The 17,156-nt window shown below is 41.5% G+C and overlaps 1 protein-coding gene across 5 annotated transcripts in view; it reads left to right on the forward strand.

Annotated features, from left to right (window-relative positions):
* Positions 1-796: 796 nt before the first annotated feature.
* Positions 797-17,156, forward strand: part of SOS1 (SOS Ras/Rac guanine nucleotide exchange factor 1) — a 156,913-nt gene continuing 140,553 nt past the window's right edge. For 2 of the 5 annotated variants that reach the window (XR_007135150.1, XM_047782234.1), the window contains exon 1: positions 797-1,013. Coding sequence is in view for 4 of the 5 variants with exons in the window: in XM_047782234.1 (XP_047638190.1) it covers positions 927-1,013 (87 nt within the window). In the remaining variant the exon portion in view is untranslated. The remainder of the gene's footprint in view (positions 1,014-17,156) is intronic. The other 3 variants (XM_047782232.1, XM_047782233.1, XM_047782235.1) reach the window with 2 other exon arrangements.

Below are 17,156 nucleotides of genomic sequence, written 5' to 3' on the forward strand. Positions count from 1 at the left end.
AAGTACACACATACTCCTTTCCAAAACGAAAGGCCCGGGGACACCAAGAGAGCGCTGGGATTCCGTCAGCCCAACAATACAGTGGGGTGCACTTCACTGCAGCGCGCACCCCACCCCGCGGGCTCCACTCGGTCCAGGGTTCGACCTTTGGCGGCCCTGTCGCTCCTCCCCCAGCAGCCCTCGGGGGCGCCGCCACAGCCCGGCGGGGCGCCCTCCCTCGCTCGCGCTTCCCTCCTCCTTCGCTGGGGAGCCGGAAAACCCGGAGCGAACCGGCCCTGCCCGGCGGCGCATGCTCAGTAGCGAGCAGGTTCAGTTCGCTAGTAGGAAGCTCGAGCGCTACACTAGCGTCGGCGGCGGCCGCGGCGGCACCTCAGGGCAGCCAGATTCCCCGACCACGACCTCGGGCCTTTCCCCTCCCCTGTTGGACCTTGCGCCCAGCTCCGCCCCGCCCCGGGTCGCTCGCGTTTTGGGGGTCCCCGCTGCGTGGAGCGGGCGCCGCGGCCGGAGCGTCCCTCCACCCGCCCTCCCCCAGCCGCCGGCTCCGCCGCGGGGCCAGGCCGGGCCCGGGAGCGCAGCCTCGGCGGGCGGGCGGCGGCGGCAGCGGCGGAGGCCAGCCCCGGGCGGCGCCGGCAGGCCGGGGAGGGGTAGGGGGCCTGGCCCCGGGGCGGTGGGGCGGAATGCCGCCGCCGCCGCCTCCGGGCTGCGTTCGCTCTCCGCGGCTGGTGCCCGTGTCGGGTGGGTGGCCGGGCGCGGGCCTCGCCCCCCAGGCCCCTCTCCGAGGCTAGCCCGGCCGCGCGGCTCCCCGAGGGGGCCGGGCCGTCCGGTGGGGCTGCGGCCCTGCTCCGCGGGGCGAGTTCGCCCTCCCGCGGCTCCCCGGCCCGACCACCGCCGCCCCTCTCCCCGCCCAGAGGCGCCCCGGGGGCACCATGCAGGCGCAGCAGCTGCCGTACGAGTTTTTCAGCGAGGAGAACGCGCCCAAGTGGCGGGGGCTGCTGGTTCCTGCGCTGAAAAAGGTGAGGAGCGCGGGGGACCCCGCTTCCCGGCTGCAGCCCCTGCGAGGGCGCTGGGGCTGGGGAAGGGCTGGGGAGGCGGGGCGCGCGCGGGGCCGTCTTTCTTCCCGGTCTCACCACCTCGCAGAAAGGACGGCGCGCGCCGAGAGGTTCCCCCTCTCGCTGGCTCTTGGTGTTGACATTCACCCGCTGTGTGGGAAGGCCGCAGGGAGCCAGGGAGAGTTTATCCGAAGAATCCAACCGCTTAGAGGTTAATGCCCTGCCCCCGATTCAGAGAAGTGAGTTGGAGGAGCCTCACTTTTCAGTGGAGGTCAAAGTAGGCCACTTTTTCGTCTTCTCGGTCTTCTCCCGGAGCTGCTGTCAGTCTCCGGCTTTAGGTGTCCAGTCGACTCGTCCTAGTGGGCCCGAGAATGCTCTGGCCATAATGCTCGCTGTAAGTAATTGCAGAGCTCTCCTGCCAGCAGGAACATGGCCTCTGTAATCACTCTTCATTCCCCTGAATTCCCGAACTCGTCCGATTAACAGGGGTGGGTGCGCATACCACTTTTTTTTCTTCCTTCCTTCCTTTCGTTCTTCAATTCTTCTTTTCCCTCTCACTCCCTTCCTCTACTGTCATTGCATTTTTCGATTAGAAATTTTAATCTTTCTGTGTTGCTTCGACTTTGCCCCATTTTTATCTAAAGTTATATACCCCGTGACCTGTACTTTTACATGTTTTAGTATAATTAGGAAATGTTATATTTTCGAAGCTTCTAAAGCACCGTTGTGACTTAATAGAAACTGACGTTTGAATGAATATAAAAACTGCCGGAGTATTTTTGTTTTCCTCTTACTTTTTCTTGTAAATGTAAGGATAGCTTTAGTGTCTTAATACTGTTTCTAAATTTCCATTTCTTACTCAAAAAGTGTTTCAGATTATCACACTAAAAATATTTTTAGTTCTTTACTGAGAGTTGAGGTTATAGTGTACCTTTTCTTCCAAACATCTGTACTTTTAAGAACTGTGTTTTACGAGATGTCTGATATTTCTCAAAGGCCAGCAACTTTTACTTTCCCTTTTGCCCATTTCTCCCTCTCCCCCTCTTGGGTACCTTACAATGGAAACTAGTTTGTTAGCAGAATGTGCTCTTATATTTAAGATATAATTTACTGACATTTTTGCTCAGGTGTCTGACTAGTCACAAACTTCTTTGTGATACTGTTTTCTAAGAAAACCAAAGAAATGCCGTGTACCTTACATACTTTATTCATTAGAAATCCTGTCAGGCTCTCTCTTTTGCTTTACCTGCAAGCTTGACATCCTAGCTTGTAATAGATCAGGATAGGTCTCAGTGATGCTAGAAGCAGGTATCCTGACTATAAGTAGGGGTTAGGTGGGGAAGAGACAGAACAATTATTGAAAATATATAAAAGAACTCAAAAAGTACTATCAGTTTGGGTCTCTTTTGCTTAGAAGCAAGCCTCTCTCCTATTGCAGGGGAATCACCATGAAACCCTATTGGTCGAGGGTCCTATGAAGTACTGAAAAGAACATTGTAGGAGTTGGCAGGCGAGTTCTAACTCTGCCACACTGATGGCCCTTGCTGAAAACTGTCCACAGAAGCATTTTGTTTGGCTGGCATAGTGTTGTTTTATTTTTAATGTAATTAGTTGCCAATATTTTAAAATAGGAGATATTACATAAAGTCTGAGTCTTGAGCTTTTCTTGGAGGATAGGAAGATTTCTCCACATTGGGCTAGCATTCAAGAAAAGCAGTGAACTGCTGAAGCTGAATAAATGGCTGCCCTCTTTAGAGGAGGCTTCTCTCCGATTTATTACAGTCCCCACCATTCCTCTTTTCTTATTTACATGAACCTGATTTGACTTTAAGCGGAGATATCCTTGCATGACAATAGAAGTGATGGGGGAGGTGGAAGTGTATACAGTCTAGCTAATATATAAGATTCTTCCAATTCTTATTTAAAATATCCGCTAAAGATGCTTCTAAGTCACCAAAGACAAGGATGAAAATGTATTTCGTATCGGAGTTTCCGTTGTGGCTTAGTGGTTAACAAATCCGACTAGGAACCTTAAGGTTTCGGGTTCTATCCCTGGCCTTTCTCGTTGGGTTAAGGATCCAGTGATGCCGTGAGCTGTGGTGTAGGTCACAGATGCAGCTTGGATCTCGAGTTGCTGTGGCTCTGGCGTAGGCTGGCGGCTACAGCTCTTATGAGACCCCTAGCCTGGGATCCTCCATATGCCTTGGGAGTGGCCCTAGAAAAGGCAAAAAGACAGAAAAAAAAGAAAATATATTTCATATCTATATGTGCTCTTGGTAGCTCAAAATCTGCATTTTCATCTACTTGTTAGATATTTTCATGTGGATATCTCTGTTTCTTCCTTTAGACTTAACACTATTTGCAGATGCATCAACTTGTGTTGTCTTACCTGAGGCTCTTTGGAGGTGCTCTTTGCTTCACCTGGATTGCCTTTTGCCTGGCCCAGCCTTATGGACTCAGTAGACCTTGGATCTTTTCTAAAATCCTCATGCCTGAGTTGGATAGTCTTTCTTTTAGTCTAAGTATTCTTTTAACACCCTGGTCTAGCACTTAACAATTAAAATTAATTATTATTATTATTATTTTTGCTTTTTATGGCCACACCCGGGGGCATGTGGAGGTTCCCAGGCTAAGGGTCAAATCAGAGCTATAGCTGCCAGCCTACGCCACAGCCATAGCAATGCAGGATCTGAGCTGCACCTATGACCTATTCCACAGCTCATGGCAACGCTGGATCCTTAACACTGAGTGAGGCCAGGGACCGAACCCACAACCTCTTGGTTCCTAGTCGGATTCATTTCCTCTGCTCCACGATGGGAACTTCTTAACAATTAATTTTAAGTTCCTGTTTTTTTCCTATTTAAGTTTCCCACCAGCTGGATTAAATGGTCCTTGAGAACTGGGATGATATTTTATCTTCTTTTTATTCTCCATGCATGCAATGCCTGGCCCCTAGTTGACACTTAAATTTGAATGAATGGGTAGGGAAAATCCAAACAAAATCATCACCTCCCTCCTTTCCACCTGGAATTAAAACAAAAAATTCCTCTTGATTTAATAGTTTTATTTGACTGGTTCAAAACATTGGAGTCATCTCTGACTTATTACTGTCCACGCCCAGGCAGAGCCTGTGAATTCATCTCCTTTTGACATGTTCTTTTTTAACCTCTTCCCTCCTACTTCAAGTACCCTGAGTCTCCTCTCCCAGACTACTGATATAGCCTCCTTACTGAGTTCACTGCCCCTCACCTCTCCTTTATCTATTTTTCAAATTTCAGAAGTTATAGGACACTTCTGAACGTGTCATGCTCTTGTTCAGAAAACCCCTGATATCTTTCGGGGGCATAGAATGAAGTGTATATTCTTTTCTATTTGGAAGTTCTCAGGCCAGGGATTGAATCCGAGTCTCAGCTGTGGCAAAACTGGATCCTTAACTCACTGTGCCACAAGGGAACTTGAACTGTATGTTCTTTAGCGTAGAATTGATGGTGATCAATGATCTGGCTTCATCCTGCTTTTCTGAATGGATTGCCTTTTGTAATCTTTTATATTCTTTCTGCTTCAACTAGACTGGACTCTTATTTTTCCAGAAAATGCCCAGAAAGTCTCACTGCATCTGTCCTACCTTATCTACTGCATAAGTATAATATGCTTACTATAAACCAAGTTTTGCCCTCAGCATTAAGGATTAAAAGGTAATGACTAAGTTCAAACATGATGGAAAATTGCAGGGAATGAGTTTGGAGAGGAAACTGGTTTATAAAGAATTTTTTGTATGTTAATCTAAGGAGTTTGAATTTTATTTGAGGGTATAGTTGTCATTGAAGAATTTTAAATAGGGGAGTAATGTCACATTCCAGTTTTGGAAAATCCACTTTGGCCATAGAACAGAAAATGAGTTGGAGAAGGAGACCCAAGGTAAGGAGAAAAGTTGGAAAGTTAGTTTAATAGTTCAGCCAAGAGATGATATGTGTTTGAATTAAGGGTGCATTTGAATTAGGATGGAAATATGGGGATGGGTTTTATTTGAGAGATGTTTAAAAGGCAATATTGACAGGTTCTAACTCATTGAGTGATTGGAGGAAGTTGTAAGAGCAGGAAGATTCTCAAGTTTCTAGCTTTAGTGTCTTAGTCAGGATAGAAAATGAGAACCCATTGGAGTGGAGAGAGTGGCACAGTAAGATGAGTTTTGGACTTGTTGATTTGAAAGTCCTTGGGTTATCCAGGTGACATTGCGAAACTGCCAGTTGGTGGTGGTTATCTGGTGAAACAGATTTGGGACTTCTAGATGTGTAAGTAGAGCCATAAGAATAGAAGTGTATATCCGTATGAAGACTTAACACATGAATGTTTGTGGCAGCTCTGTTCAGCAAAAAAAAATGGAAACAACCCAAATGTCCATCAATAGGTGAATGAATAAACAGATTGAGATATAGCCATGCATTGGAATATTAGTACTTCGCAGTAAAAAGGAGTGAACTATTGATGTACATGACAACATTACTAAATCTCAAAATAATTAAGCTGAATGAAAAGCCAGACTCCCCCCCCCCCCCAAAAAAAAACCCCACCAATGTACTGTATAATTCTACTTATATAAAGTTCTGAAAATACAGTCTAATCTACAGTGACAAAAAGCAAGTCATATTTGTTTTGGGGGGAGGATTTTATGTTCATTTGTCTTAATTGTACTAATAGTTTCAGGACAGTATACTTATATTAAAATTTAACAGATTATATAGCTCAGATATGTGTAATTTATTGTACGTCATTTGTATCTCAAAGGAGGTTTTAAAAAAAAGTAGATGAAGCCACCTACTGAAAATGATTAGAAGTAAAAATAAAACAGGGTCGACATCAGAACTGGGAGAATAAAGGAGAAAGAGCAGAGGGAAAGGAGTGAGGAAAGGAAATGAAAGAGTCAGGTAGAAAGAATGAGACCTCAGTGTCTGAGAAGCTGAGAATGGAAGGAGTTTTAAGAAAAGAGTTATTAACTGTGTCAGGCTATACAAAAGTCAAAAAAGTTGCCTGAGAAGTGTTAGATTTGACAGCTAAGGGGTCACTTATGTCTGAGCAGTTTTGGTGTGAGAATAGAAGATGGCATAGAGCTTGGAAAAAGAATAGCATGGACAGATGAAAATTTTTTTTGCATTTTTTTTCCCTAAAAGCTTGGAAATGAAGGGAAAAGAAATATTTCTGTGGCAAAAGAAGAGATTCAGGTTGGAGAAGACACTTGTTTTTTATTTGAAGGTGATGAAAACTTGTTTATGTTAGTAGTGTTTGGGGAAAGAGGTGATAGAGAATGCTTGTGAAGATACCGAATGGTGATACTGATCCATGAGGACCTACACCACAGCTCATGGAAATGCCAGATCCTTAAGTCACTGATCGAGGCCAGGGATTGAACCCGGGTCCTCATGGGTACTAGTCGAATTCCTTTCCACTGTGCCACAATGGGAGCTCTGTATTCTCTAATTCTTAGAGGATACTATTATTGTACTTGTTTTTTTTTTGTTTTTTTTTTTTGCTATTTCTTGGGCCGCTCCTGCGGCATATGGAGGTTCCCAGGCTAGGGGTCCAATCGGAGCTGTGGCCGCCAGCCTACGCCAGAGCCACAGCAACTTGGGATCCGAGGCGCGTCTGCAACCTACACCACAGCTCATGGCAACGCCGGATCATTAACCCACTGAGCAAGGGCAGGGACCGAACCCGCAATCTCATGGTTCCTAGTCGGATTCGTTAACCACTGCGCCAAGACGGGAACTCCTATTGTACTTGTTTTATACGAGAGAAAACCAAAGTTTGGAAAGTGTAATTGGGTAACAGAATCTGCGTTTTTAAAAGCAGTATTGATGACGATGTGCTACCTCTGTCAGAAGTGACATCCTTTCTTCTGGGGTGGGAGGGTATGAGGAAAAGGTGGATTTGTAGGTTGGGGAGTAGGGTGTTCATGCTGGGTAGCCTCAGTTTTCAAGATGAAATGAAAGGCAATATCCTTTACATAGAGTGAAGAAAGAGAAATGAGTAAGGAGTTTAAGAAGCATCATCAGGTTTTGGAATTGCTGCTGTGGAGTCTGGATAAAGAGCCAACCAGTAAAATAGGAATTGCTGAGCAGTGCTGAATGTGGAGATTATAAATTTGGAATAGCAGTCATTGCTCTAGTGGTTGTGAAATTTTCCTCTAGCAGCACTTAACAGTTCAGGTAAATGAGTAGAAGGATGGTTGATCGCAGGTGGGTCCAGTAGAGATGAAGAGAATAGGGATATTTCAGATGATAGAAAGTTAAGCTATAAGAGAGATAATGGAGGTTTAAATGAGGACTCCATGGACTAGAAACCTTGATGAGTTAGAGGAGGGGAGTAATGGGAGAAGATAAGGGATTATGATTAGAGATGATGATAATTATATTTTGGTGTTTTAAGATATATCAGAGATGAGGGAGATGAAACAGGAGTTCTGAAGTTAGTATGTTGAATGATGGTTGCATACATGGTTGATGACAAAGTCCACAAGGATTTTGGTGTGTATTGTAGTGGAGAGGAAGATGAACCCAGCAGTGGCAGGAATGTCTAGGAAATCACAGTACTGAGGTTGTTCTAACCAAATAATAAAAGTGGCAGCTACTCTGCATAATGTATTTTTTTTTATTACAGCTATAGATAGGAAGAAACTTTGCACTTTATTTTAGAAGATATTTGTCTTATAATCAAACTTTGCAATAATCAAACTTTGCATCCAACATTTTATTATGAACAATTTTAACTATACAGAAAAGTTGAAGGAATTATATAGTAAATACCCATATACTCATCAACTAGATTGTGTAATTTTACATTTTTACTGTTTGCTTTATCACATGCCTTTATCCATCCACCAGTCCATCTTATTTTTTGATGGATTTCAAGGTAAGATTTGGAATTAGTACACTTTGCTCCTAAACACTTCAGCATACATATCATTAACTTAGAACTCAGTATTTGTTTATGACTTTTTTTTAAGATAAGATTTTAACTGTACCGTTTAATGAGTTTTGGCAAATGAATACAATCCAAGCTTCTGCCAAGAAAATGAATATTACTGTTATTCCTGAAATTTCCCTCATATGCCTTCTTAGTTAATTCCTGCCCATTGCTCCCAGAAGCAACTGCTCTTCTGATCTTTTCATCCTACCAAGGATTAATCTTATCTGTTATAGGATATCATATAAATAGAAAAATACAGTTTATATTCTTTGTCTTTTTAGGGCCACATCCACGACATATGGCGATTCCCAGGCTAGGATTGAATTGGAGCTGTAGCTGCTGGCCTACGCCACAGCAACATCAGATCCAAGACATGTCTCCTACCTACACCACAACTCACGGCAATGCTGGGGATCTGTAACCCACTGAGCAAAGGCCAGAGATTGAACCTCTGTCCTCATGGATACTGGTCAGATTCGTTTCTGCTGAGCCACGCCATGATGGGAACTCCTGGTAAGGTTTTTGAGGTTGTGTTTATCCAGAATTCAGTCCTATTTTCTATCATATGAATGTGTGAGACTTTGTTTATCAAGTGGATGGATACCTGGGAAGTTTCCAGTTTGGGGCTATTATGAATAAAGCTGCCATGAATGTTCTTACACAGGTTGTATCATAGAAATGTTTTCATTTCTCCTGGGTAAATACTAGGAGAAATGGCTCATAGAGTAAATGTCTGTTAGTTTTACAAGAAGCTCCCAGACTTTTTATCAAAGCGGTTGGACTGTTTTACATTCCCACCAACAATGTATGAGAGTTCCAGTTGTTCCATATCCTTGCTAATATTTGGTGTTATTAGCCTTTAATTTTAATCATTGCGATGGGTGTGTAGTTGTATCTCATGTGGTTTTACTTTACATTATCCTGGTGACGAATGATATTGAGCACTTTTTCATGTTCTTATTGGTTATTCATATATCTTCCTTTGGACAGTGTGTGTGTAAATCTGTTGCCTATTTTAAAAATTGAGTTTTTTTTTTTTACAGTATTGAGTTGTAAGAGTTCTTTGTATATCCTGGTTACTCTCCCTTTATCTGATATGTTTTATAGACTATTTTCTTATTGATGTAGTCACATTTATCAGGTTTTTTTTTCTTTTAAAGTTTTTGCTATCTGTGTCCCAGAACCCCTTGCCTGCCACCAGGTCATGAAGATGTTCTTCTGGTGTTATTTTCTAAAGGCTTTATAGTTTTAGCTTTTACATAATCTATAGACCATTTCAAATTATATTGTATCATATGAAATAGGAATCGAGATTCTTTTTTTATGATCATATCTAGTTATTTCAGAACTATTTGTTGAAGCAACTTTTCCTTGTTGTATTGATTTTTTTAATGAAAATCAAATTAATATATATTTATATAAATGTTTATTTAAATATGGAATATGTAATATATATTTTCTGGACTCCGTTTTACTCCATCGATCTTTTGTTTATCTTTATACCAATAACACACTATTGATTACTGTAGATTTATAGTAAGTCTTAAAATTAGGTAGGCTAAGTCCTCCAATTTTGTTCTTTAAAGTATTATTTTATTGTTTCTAGGTTTTTGTTTTAATATAAATTTTAAACAATCACATCAGTTTCTATCAAAAAATCATGGTGAGATTTAAATTATGGTTGCATTGAATCAGTATATCACTAGGAAGAATTAACATCTCAACAATATCAAATCTTTAGGAGTTCCTGTCGTGTCTCAGTGGTTAACAAATCCGACTGGGAACCATGAGGTTGCGGGTTCGATCCCTGCCCTTGCTCAGTGGGTTAATGATCCGGCGTTGCCATGAGCTGTGGTGTAGGTTGCAGACACGGCTCAGATCCCGTGTTGCTGTGGCTGTGGCGTAGACCAGCAGCTACAGCTCTGATTCGACCCCTAGCTTGGGAATCTCCATATGCTGCTGCAATGGCCCAAGAAATGGCAAAAAGGCAAAAAAAAAAAAAATCAAATCTTTAGATCCATGAATGTGGTATATGACTCCATTTATTTAGACTTTTAAATTTTTCTCAGCAATACCTTGTACTTTTCAGTGTGGAAGTCTTCTATGTCTTTGGTTAAGTTTAATTTTGTTGTTGTTGTTGCTACTGGCCTACACCACAGCCACAGCAACACAGGATCCGAGGCACGTCTGCGACCTACACCACAGCTCACGGCAACGCCAGATCCTTAATCTGCAGAGCAAGGCCAGGGATCAAACCCTCAATCTCATGGTTCCTAGTCGGATTCATTTCCACTGCACCACGATGGGAAGTCCTAATTTTAAATACTTTGTTTTTCGATGCTGAAACATTATTGTTTTAAAATTTTATTTTTCTGTTTGCTATGAGTATGTTTGCTATGAGTAGCTGATTTTCGTATATTGATCTTGTATCCTTTAACTTTGCTGGTAGTTGTTTTATAGATTCTATAGAATTTTCTACATAATTATGTCATCTGCAAATAGAAACAGTCTGATCTTTCTTTCTTTCTTTCTTTCTTTCTTTCTTTCGGGGGGGGGGGCGCTAGGGCTTCCATTACAGTGTTGAATCAAAGTAGAGAGTGGTCATCCTTGCCTTGTTCTCATTCTTAAGGGAAAAGTATTTTATTGAGTTCCTGCTTCATACCAGTATTGTCTTTTATGCTTGGTACTTTCCATACTTATCTCTGTTCTACCCATTGACTTTTTAAGGTAGTAATTTTTACACCCTTAGAGTTTTACAGATGAGGAAATGGATCCTCAGAGAGGCAAATTGCTCAAGATTTTATAACTCTAGGATAGAATCAAGATTTGAACCTACATCTATTTAGCTTCAAAGACAACTCTTTGCACTATACTGCGTTGCTTCCTTTGAGCTGGCAGTAACAGTGGTGTTCTAATTGTTTTGCACCTTAGATTTTAGTGGAGAAATGCCTTAGGAGAGAAGGAAGCTGAATGAAGAGGGTTTTGAAACCCCTTGGATTGGGCTGCGAAGCTCAGCTCTTTTACCTATTGGGGCTCTTTGTAGAATTGCATTTGACAAAAGGGTTCTGCTGCATAAAAACGTAAGAATTTTATTTTACTTTATTTTTTTTTATGGCTGCATCAATGGTATATGGAAATTCTGGACCAGGGTTTGAATCCAGTCCTACACTGTACCTGTGGCAACACTGGATTCTTAAACCCACTTAGCTGGGCAGGAGGTCGAACCCATGCCTCTGCAGTGATCTGAGCTGCTGCAGTCAGATTCTTAACACACTGCACCACAGTGGGAACTCCAAAAAGTAAGAATTTTGAAGGTAGTAGTTAATGAAAAGATAGCACAGATAAAGGAAATTGTTGAGAAATAATGATCTTGGGATGGCAATAGGAAGCTAGGAGAGTATCCCGGTGTGTTTATTTTTGGGAGTGAAGGGAGTGCCTTTTTCCTTTTTTTTTCTTTTTCTTTTTTGGCTGCGTCTGTAGCATGTGTAAGTTCCAGAGTCAAGAATCAAACCCGTGCCACAGCAGCAACCCAAAGATGCTGCAGTGATAATGCCAGATCCTTAACCCACTGCACCACAGGAGAACTCCAAGGAAATGACATTTTAAGTGGAAACGGGAGTTAGCCAAGTGAGGATAAGGAGGAAGTGTGTTCCTAAGATTGTGGTTCAGAGAGTCTTTGGAGTCCAGAAGGAGCTCAGCGTCTTAGGAGTTCTGAGTGGCCCAAGTCTAGAGTGTGGGGCCGGAGCTTGTAAACCAAATTATTGCATTTTATCATGTGAGCAGTGGGGAACCACTGAAGGGTTTTAAGTAGGATGTTGATAATTAGGTATGAATTTTGAAGGATCATTGTCTGCTCTGTGGAGCACGGATTAAACAGCAGCAGAACTATAGGCAGGAAGGCAAATCAGGAGAGACTTTTATAGCAGTTCATGAAAGGGATGATAGTGGTCTTGACTAGGGAAGGAACTGTAGGGATAAAGGGAAGAGTGGACAGATTTTTAGATTTAGAGGTAGATTGGTGGTTAAATGACATGGTGAGAGAGAAGGGAGTCAAAACTGATTCTCAAGATTCTGGCTTAGGAGTCTAGTTGATAATAGTGATGAAAGTGGGGAAACAGTGGGAGAGGAGCACTTTCAGAGAGGAACTACGAAACCCTGAGTACTCTGGGAAAATGAGAGGATATGAGAGAATTGTGATAGGAGGATTTACATTTTGGGGGTGACCAAGTATGGAAAGCATGGAAGGAGTCTTTGTTGGACTGTCCTCATTGATTTCAGGCAAGTACAGCTTGAAATCTCTGATGTCTTTTAATGTACATTTCAAATGCTAACTCTTCTGCAAAGGCTTTTACTACAGTTCCATCCCCTAGGTAAAATTAATCTTCTAATGTCTTTAGTACTTTATACTTCAATTTTGGTGCCTAATGACAGTCTGCCCATTATTATTATTATTACTATTATTGTCTTTTTAGGGCCACAGCGAGGTATATGGAAGTTCCCAGGCTAGGGGTTGAATCAGAGCTGCAGTTGCCAGTCTACGCCACAGCCACAGCAACACCAGCTCCTTGACCCACTGAGCGAGGCCAGGGATTGAACCCTCGTCCTCATGGCTATTAGTTGGGTTCCTTACTGTTGAGCCATGGTGGGAACTCTGACAATCTGCCCTTTATGGTTTGTATCTCTGCCTTCTCTTCTCCTCTATATTGGGAATTATTTGAGAGGAAAATAGGATTCTACTCACTTTTGTATTCTCTATAATTCTTAGCACATTTCTCATGTAGTAGCAGGTGCTTAGTACACATTTGTTTAATTGAGTGTTGTTCTAAGCTTGTCCCTTCAAGAATATACTTACTAATGAGTTGGGTTGGTCTTAGTTGAGAGCTTCCAGTCAAAAAGCATTGGAATTGTCGTGTTTGGTATTACCTTATTTTAATAAATAGGGAAGCACTTAATATATTTTAGAAATAATTCATTTAAAATGGTTAGTTTTTTTTTTTTTTTTAATGTGTAATGCTTCAAGGGAGAAGCAGATGCCAAGATGGGATTAAGCATGCATGAAATTATTAGACGTGCTTGTGAGAGAAAATGAGGAAGGAGGCAGGGAGAGTTGTCACACTGTGATGCAAGTCTTACTTCAAGTGATGGAGAGAGGTAAGGAAGAAAGGAAATTGGGAGAAAGTGTTACAGTTTTAAGGGAAAGTTCACTGAGGCATCAGGATGTCCTTAAGTGAAAGTTGCCTATCATAGGAATTCCTCATCTCCCACCCAGGACTAGGGCCTGCCTTAGTATGCCTGTGGTGCTCTTTTTTGGGGGGGATGGGAAGCTTCTCCCACACCATGATGGAAATCCCCAGGCCAGGGATTGAATCTGGGGCAATGCTGGATCCTTAATCCACTGTGCCAGGCTGAGGCTCCAACCACCCCGTTTCAGAAACAGTGGTGGTTTCCTAACCTTCTGTGAGCAGAAATTCCACCTGTGGTGCTCTTTGATTGGGAACAGCCAGTGAGAAGTATGGCCTTCATGTACAGTGATGGATTTCAGAGTGTGGAAGCTGGGGCCCTCAGTCACTTATCTTAGAGGCTCATTCTCATAGCCAGCCAGGGTCGTTTTTGTGGCTATAAGATGCCTAGTTTGGGATAATTGAATTACAGTATTCCCCCACTTCAGGTGAGTAATTTGTTCCCCCTAAACCCCTTGTGCTTTGTTTAGTTAAAAATTTTTTTAAATTAGATTTGCAATGTTGTGCTAGTTTCTGCTGTACAGTAAAGTGATCAGACATACATATATATGCATTCCTTTTCTTATATTTCTTCCATTATGGTCTGTCCCAAGAGACTGGATATACTCCCTGTGCTATACAGTAGGGCCTCATTGCTTATCCATTCTAAATATAATAGTTTGCATCTACTAACCCCAAATTCCCAGTCCATCCCACTCCCTCCCCACTCGGCAACCACAATTCTGCTCTCCATGTCTGTGAGTCTCCTCTGTTTTATAGATAGGTTAATTTGTGCCATATGTTAGATTCCACAGATAAGTGATATTGTATGGTTATTTGTCTTTCTCTTTCTGACTTCATTTAGTATGAGACTCCCTGGTTGCATCCATGTTGCTGCCAGTGGCATTATTTTGTTCTTTTTTATGGTTAAGTATTATTCCATTGTGTGTATGTACCACATCTTCCTAATCGATTCATCTGTTCATGGGCATTTAGGCTGGTTCCATGTCTTGGCTACTGTGAATAGTGCTGTAATGAACATAGGGGTGCATGTCTCATTTTGAATTGTGGTTTTATTCAGATATATGCCCAAGAGTAGGATTGCTGGATCACATGATAGTTGTTTTTTTTTTTTTTTGGCTTTTTGCTATTTCTTGGGCCGCTCCTGTGGCATATGGAGGTTCCCAGGCCAGGGGTCTAATCAGAGCTGTAGCCACTGGCCTACACCAGAGCCACAGCAACGCAGGATCCGAGGCGCGTCTACAACCTACACCACAGCTCACGGCAACGCCGGATCGTTAACCCACTGAGCAAGGGCAGGGACCGAACCCGCAACCTCATAGTTCCTAGTCGGATTTGTTAACCACTGCGCCACGACGGGAACTCCTTCATTGTAGTTTTGATGTACATTTCTCTAATAGTGATGCTGAGCATTTTTTTCATGTGCCTACTGGCCGTCTGTGTCTTCTTTGGAGAATTGTCTGTTTAAGTCTTCTGTGCATTTTCCCTTCTGCTTTACAGGTGCCTTCTAAAAATCACAACTTAATTATCACTGATATCAGTTTGCTTTAATAGTTATCAAAGTTTGCACTTCATATTCAAGTTTATTTCATAATTAAATGTTTAATGTACAGAACCACAAAGCAGTAAAGGTGAAAGAAAATGCAAATGATACCCATATTATTACTGTATGAACTAGTAAACCAGGAGTACTTCAAGCACTATAGCAGTACCTTGAGTAATCCAACCATCCAGTTATGAGGATGAGTGCTTGTTGACGTTCCTTTCTAGACTGGGCTACCTCAGGTAGACAAACACAAATCAGTAAAAGAAACCACTCATAAAGTCAAATTCTGGAAACCTCCCATTTGGACTTGGGACTAGGGGCATAAACTGGATAAAAGAAGTAATTTAAAGTAATTTAGGACGATGAATTGCTCAGATAATATTTTTAAAATAGGTATTTTAAAGCTGTAATGGGAAGATTTTGAAGAGTTTCTCTAATGCTGCTTTTCTGCTGATTTTGGCTGGTTTGGTTTTATTTATCAAATTTGTTAAGCGGCGAGAATTATGGACATAATTAAAAAACAAAACATAACTGTTGCTTTTATGACACCTGTATCTGGTGACAAAAAGAGAAATCTGTAATCTGCCCATATGTGTTAAAGCACCCCAATCGCAAATGGGGTCAATCCTAGAATACAGAAATTTTGGTTCAGTGTTAAAAAAATAAAACTAGTAAATCTTGGACTTAAAAAAGTTGAGTTTTAAATAAACAGAGACTTTTGTAATAAGCTAATTTAAATTCCAGTTATTCTTTTATAATTCCTGAGACAAACATTTCCCTTACTAAATATACAAGTCTCATTTTCTCTTTTACTCATAATCTAATCATTTGCAGGTATCATTTGCAGGTAAATTGATTTCTACATATGGCCCAATAGTTTGTAATGGAATGCTGTACTGATAATTGCATTCACAGCTGTTTTGTTTAAGAACTTTGATAGGATTCTGATTTCTCTACCTACATTTAATAACTTTTTCCCTTAATTTTTTATTGTGGTAAAAAAGATGTGTATAACATGAAATTAACTATTTTAACTGTTTTTAAATGTACAATTCAGTGCTGATAACTACATTCACAGTGTTATGCAACCGTCACCACTATCTATTTCCAAAATTTTTCATCACCTCAAACTCTATACACGTTAAGCAATAACTTCCCCCTTCCCCCTTCCTCAGCCCCTGGTAACCTCTAATCTACTTTTTGTTTTTATGAATTAACTTGTTTCAGAAATTTTATATAAGTGGATGATAATACATATTTGTCCTTTTGTCTCTGACTTATTTTAGTTAGCATAATGTCTACAAAGATTCATCCATGTTGTAGCATGTATCAGAATTTAATTCCTTAAAAAGGCTGAGTAATGTTCCATTTTATGCATATACCATGTTTTGTTTATTATTCATTTGGTCATGGGCATGTGGGTTGTTTCCACTGTTTGGTTATTGTGAATAATGCTGAAATGAACATTGGTGTACAATGAACTGTTTGAGTTCCTATTTTTAATTCTTTTGAGTATGTACCTAGAAGTGATATTGCTGGGTTATCTGGTAGTGCTGTTTTTAACTTTCTTTCTTTCTTTCTTTCTTTCTTTTTTTTTTTGTCTTTTTGCTATTTCTTGGGCCGCTCCTGTGGCATATGGAGGTTCCCAGGCCAGGGGTCGAATCGGAGCCGCAGCCACCAGTCTACGCCAGAGCCACAGCAACGCGGGATCCGAGGCGCGTCTACAACCTACACCACAGCTCACGGCAACGCCGGATCATTAACCCACTGAGCAAGGGCAGGGGCCGAACCCGCAACCTCATGGTTCCTAGTCGGATTCGTTAACCACTGTGCCATGATGGGAACTCCTGTTTTTAACTTTTTGAGGAGCTGCCGAACTGCTTTCCACAGCAGTTGCACCATTTTACATTCCTACTACCTATGCACAAAGGTTGCAATTTCTCTACATCCTCACTTGTTATTTTCTGTTTGTTGTTAACTGTTTTTTTCCTAAATTAGTGTGAAGTGATACCTTATTGTGTTTTGGTTTGTATTTCCCTAATGACTAATAATAATGTTGATCATTTTTTTCATGTGCTTGCTGGCCATTTGTATATCATTGGAGAAATGTCTGTTCAAATCCATTGCCTAGGTTGTTTGTATTTTTGTTTGATTTTAGATGATTGTATATTCTTTTTTAAAAACCCAATAAATTTTATTACATTTATAGTTGTATGACAGTCATCACAACCCAGTTTTATAGCATTTCCACCCCCCACCCTCAACCTGTCTCCTTTGGAAACCATAAGTTTTTCAAAGTCTGTAAGTCACTTTCTGTTCTGCAAAAAAAAGAAGCTCATTGTATCCTTTTTTTAGATT

Source organism: Phacochoerus africanus, chromosome 5 (assembly GCF_016906955.1).
Source record: "Phacochoerus africanus isolate WHEZ1 chromosome 5, ROS_Pafr_v1, whole genome shotgun sequence".
NCBI lineage: Eukaryota > Metazoa > Chordata > Mammalia > Artiodactyla > Suidae > Phacochoerus > Phacochoerus africanus.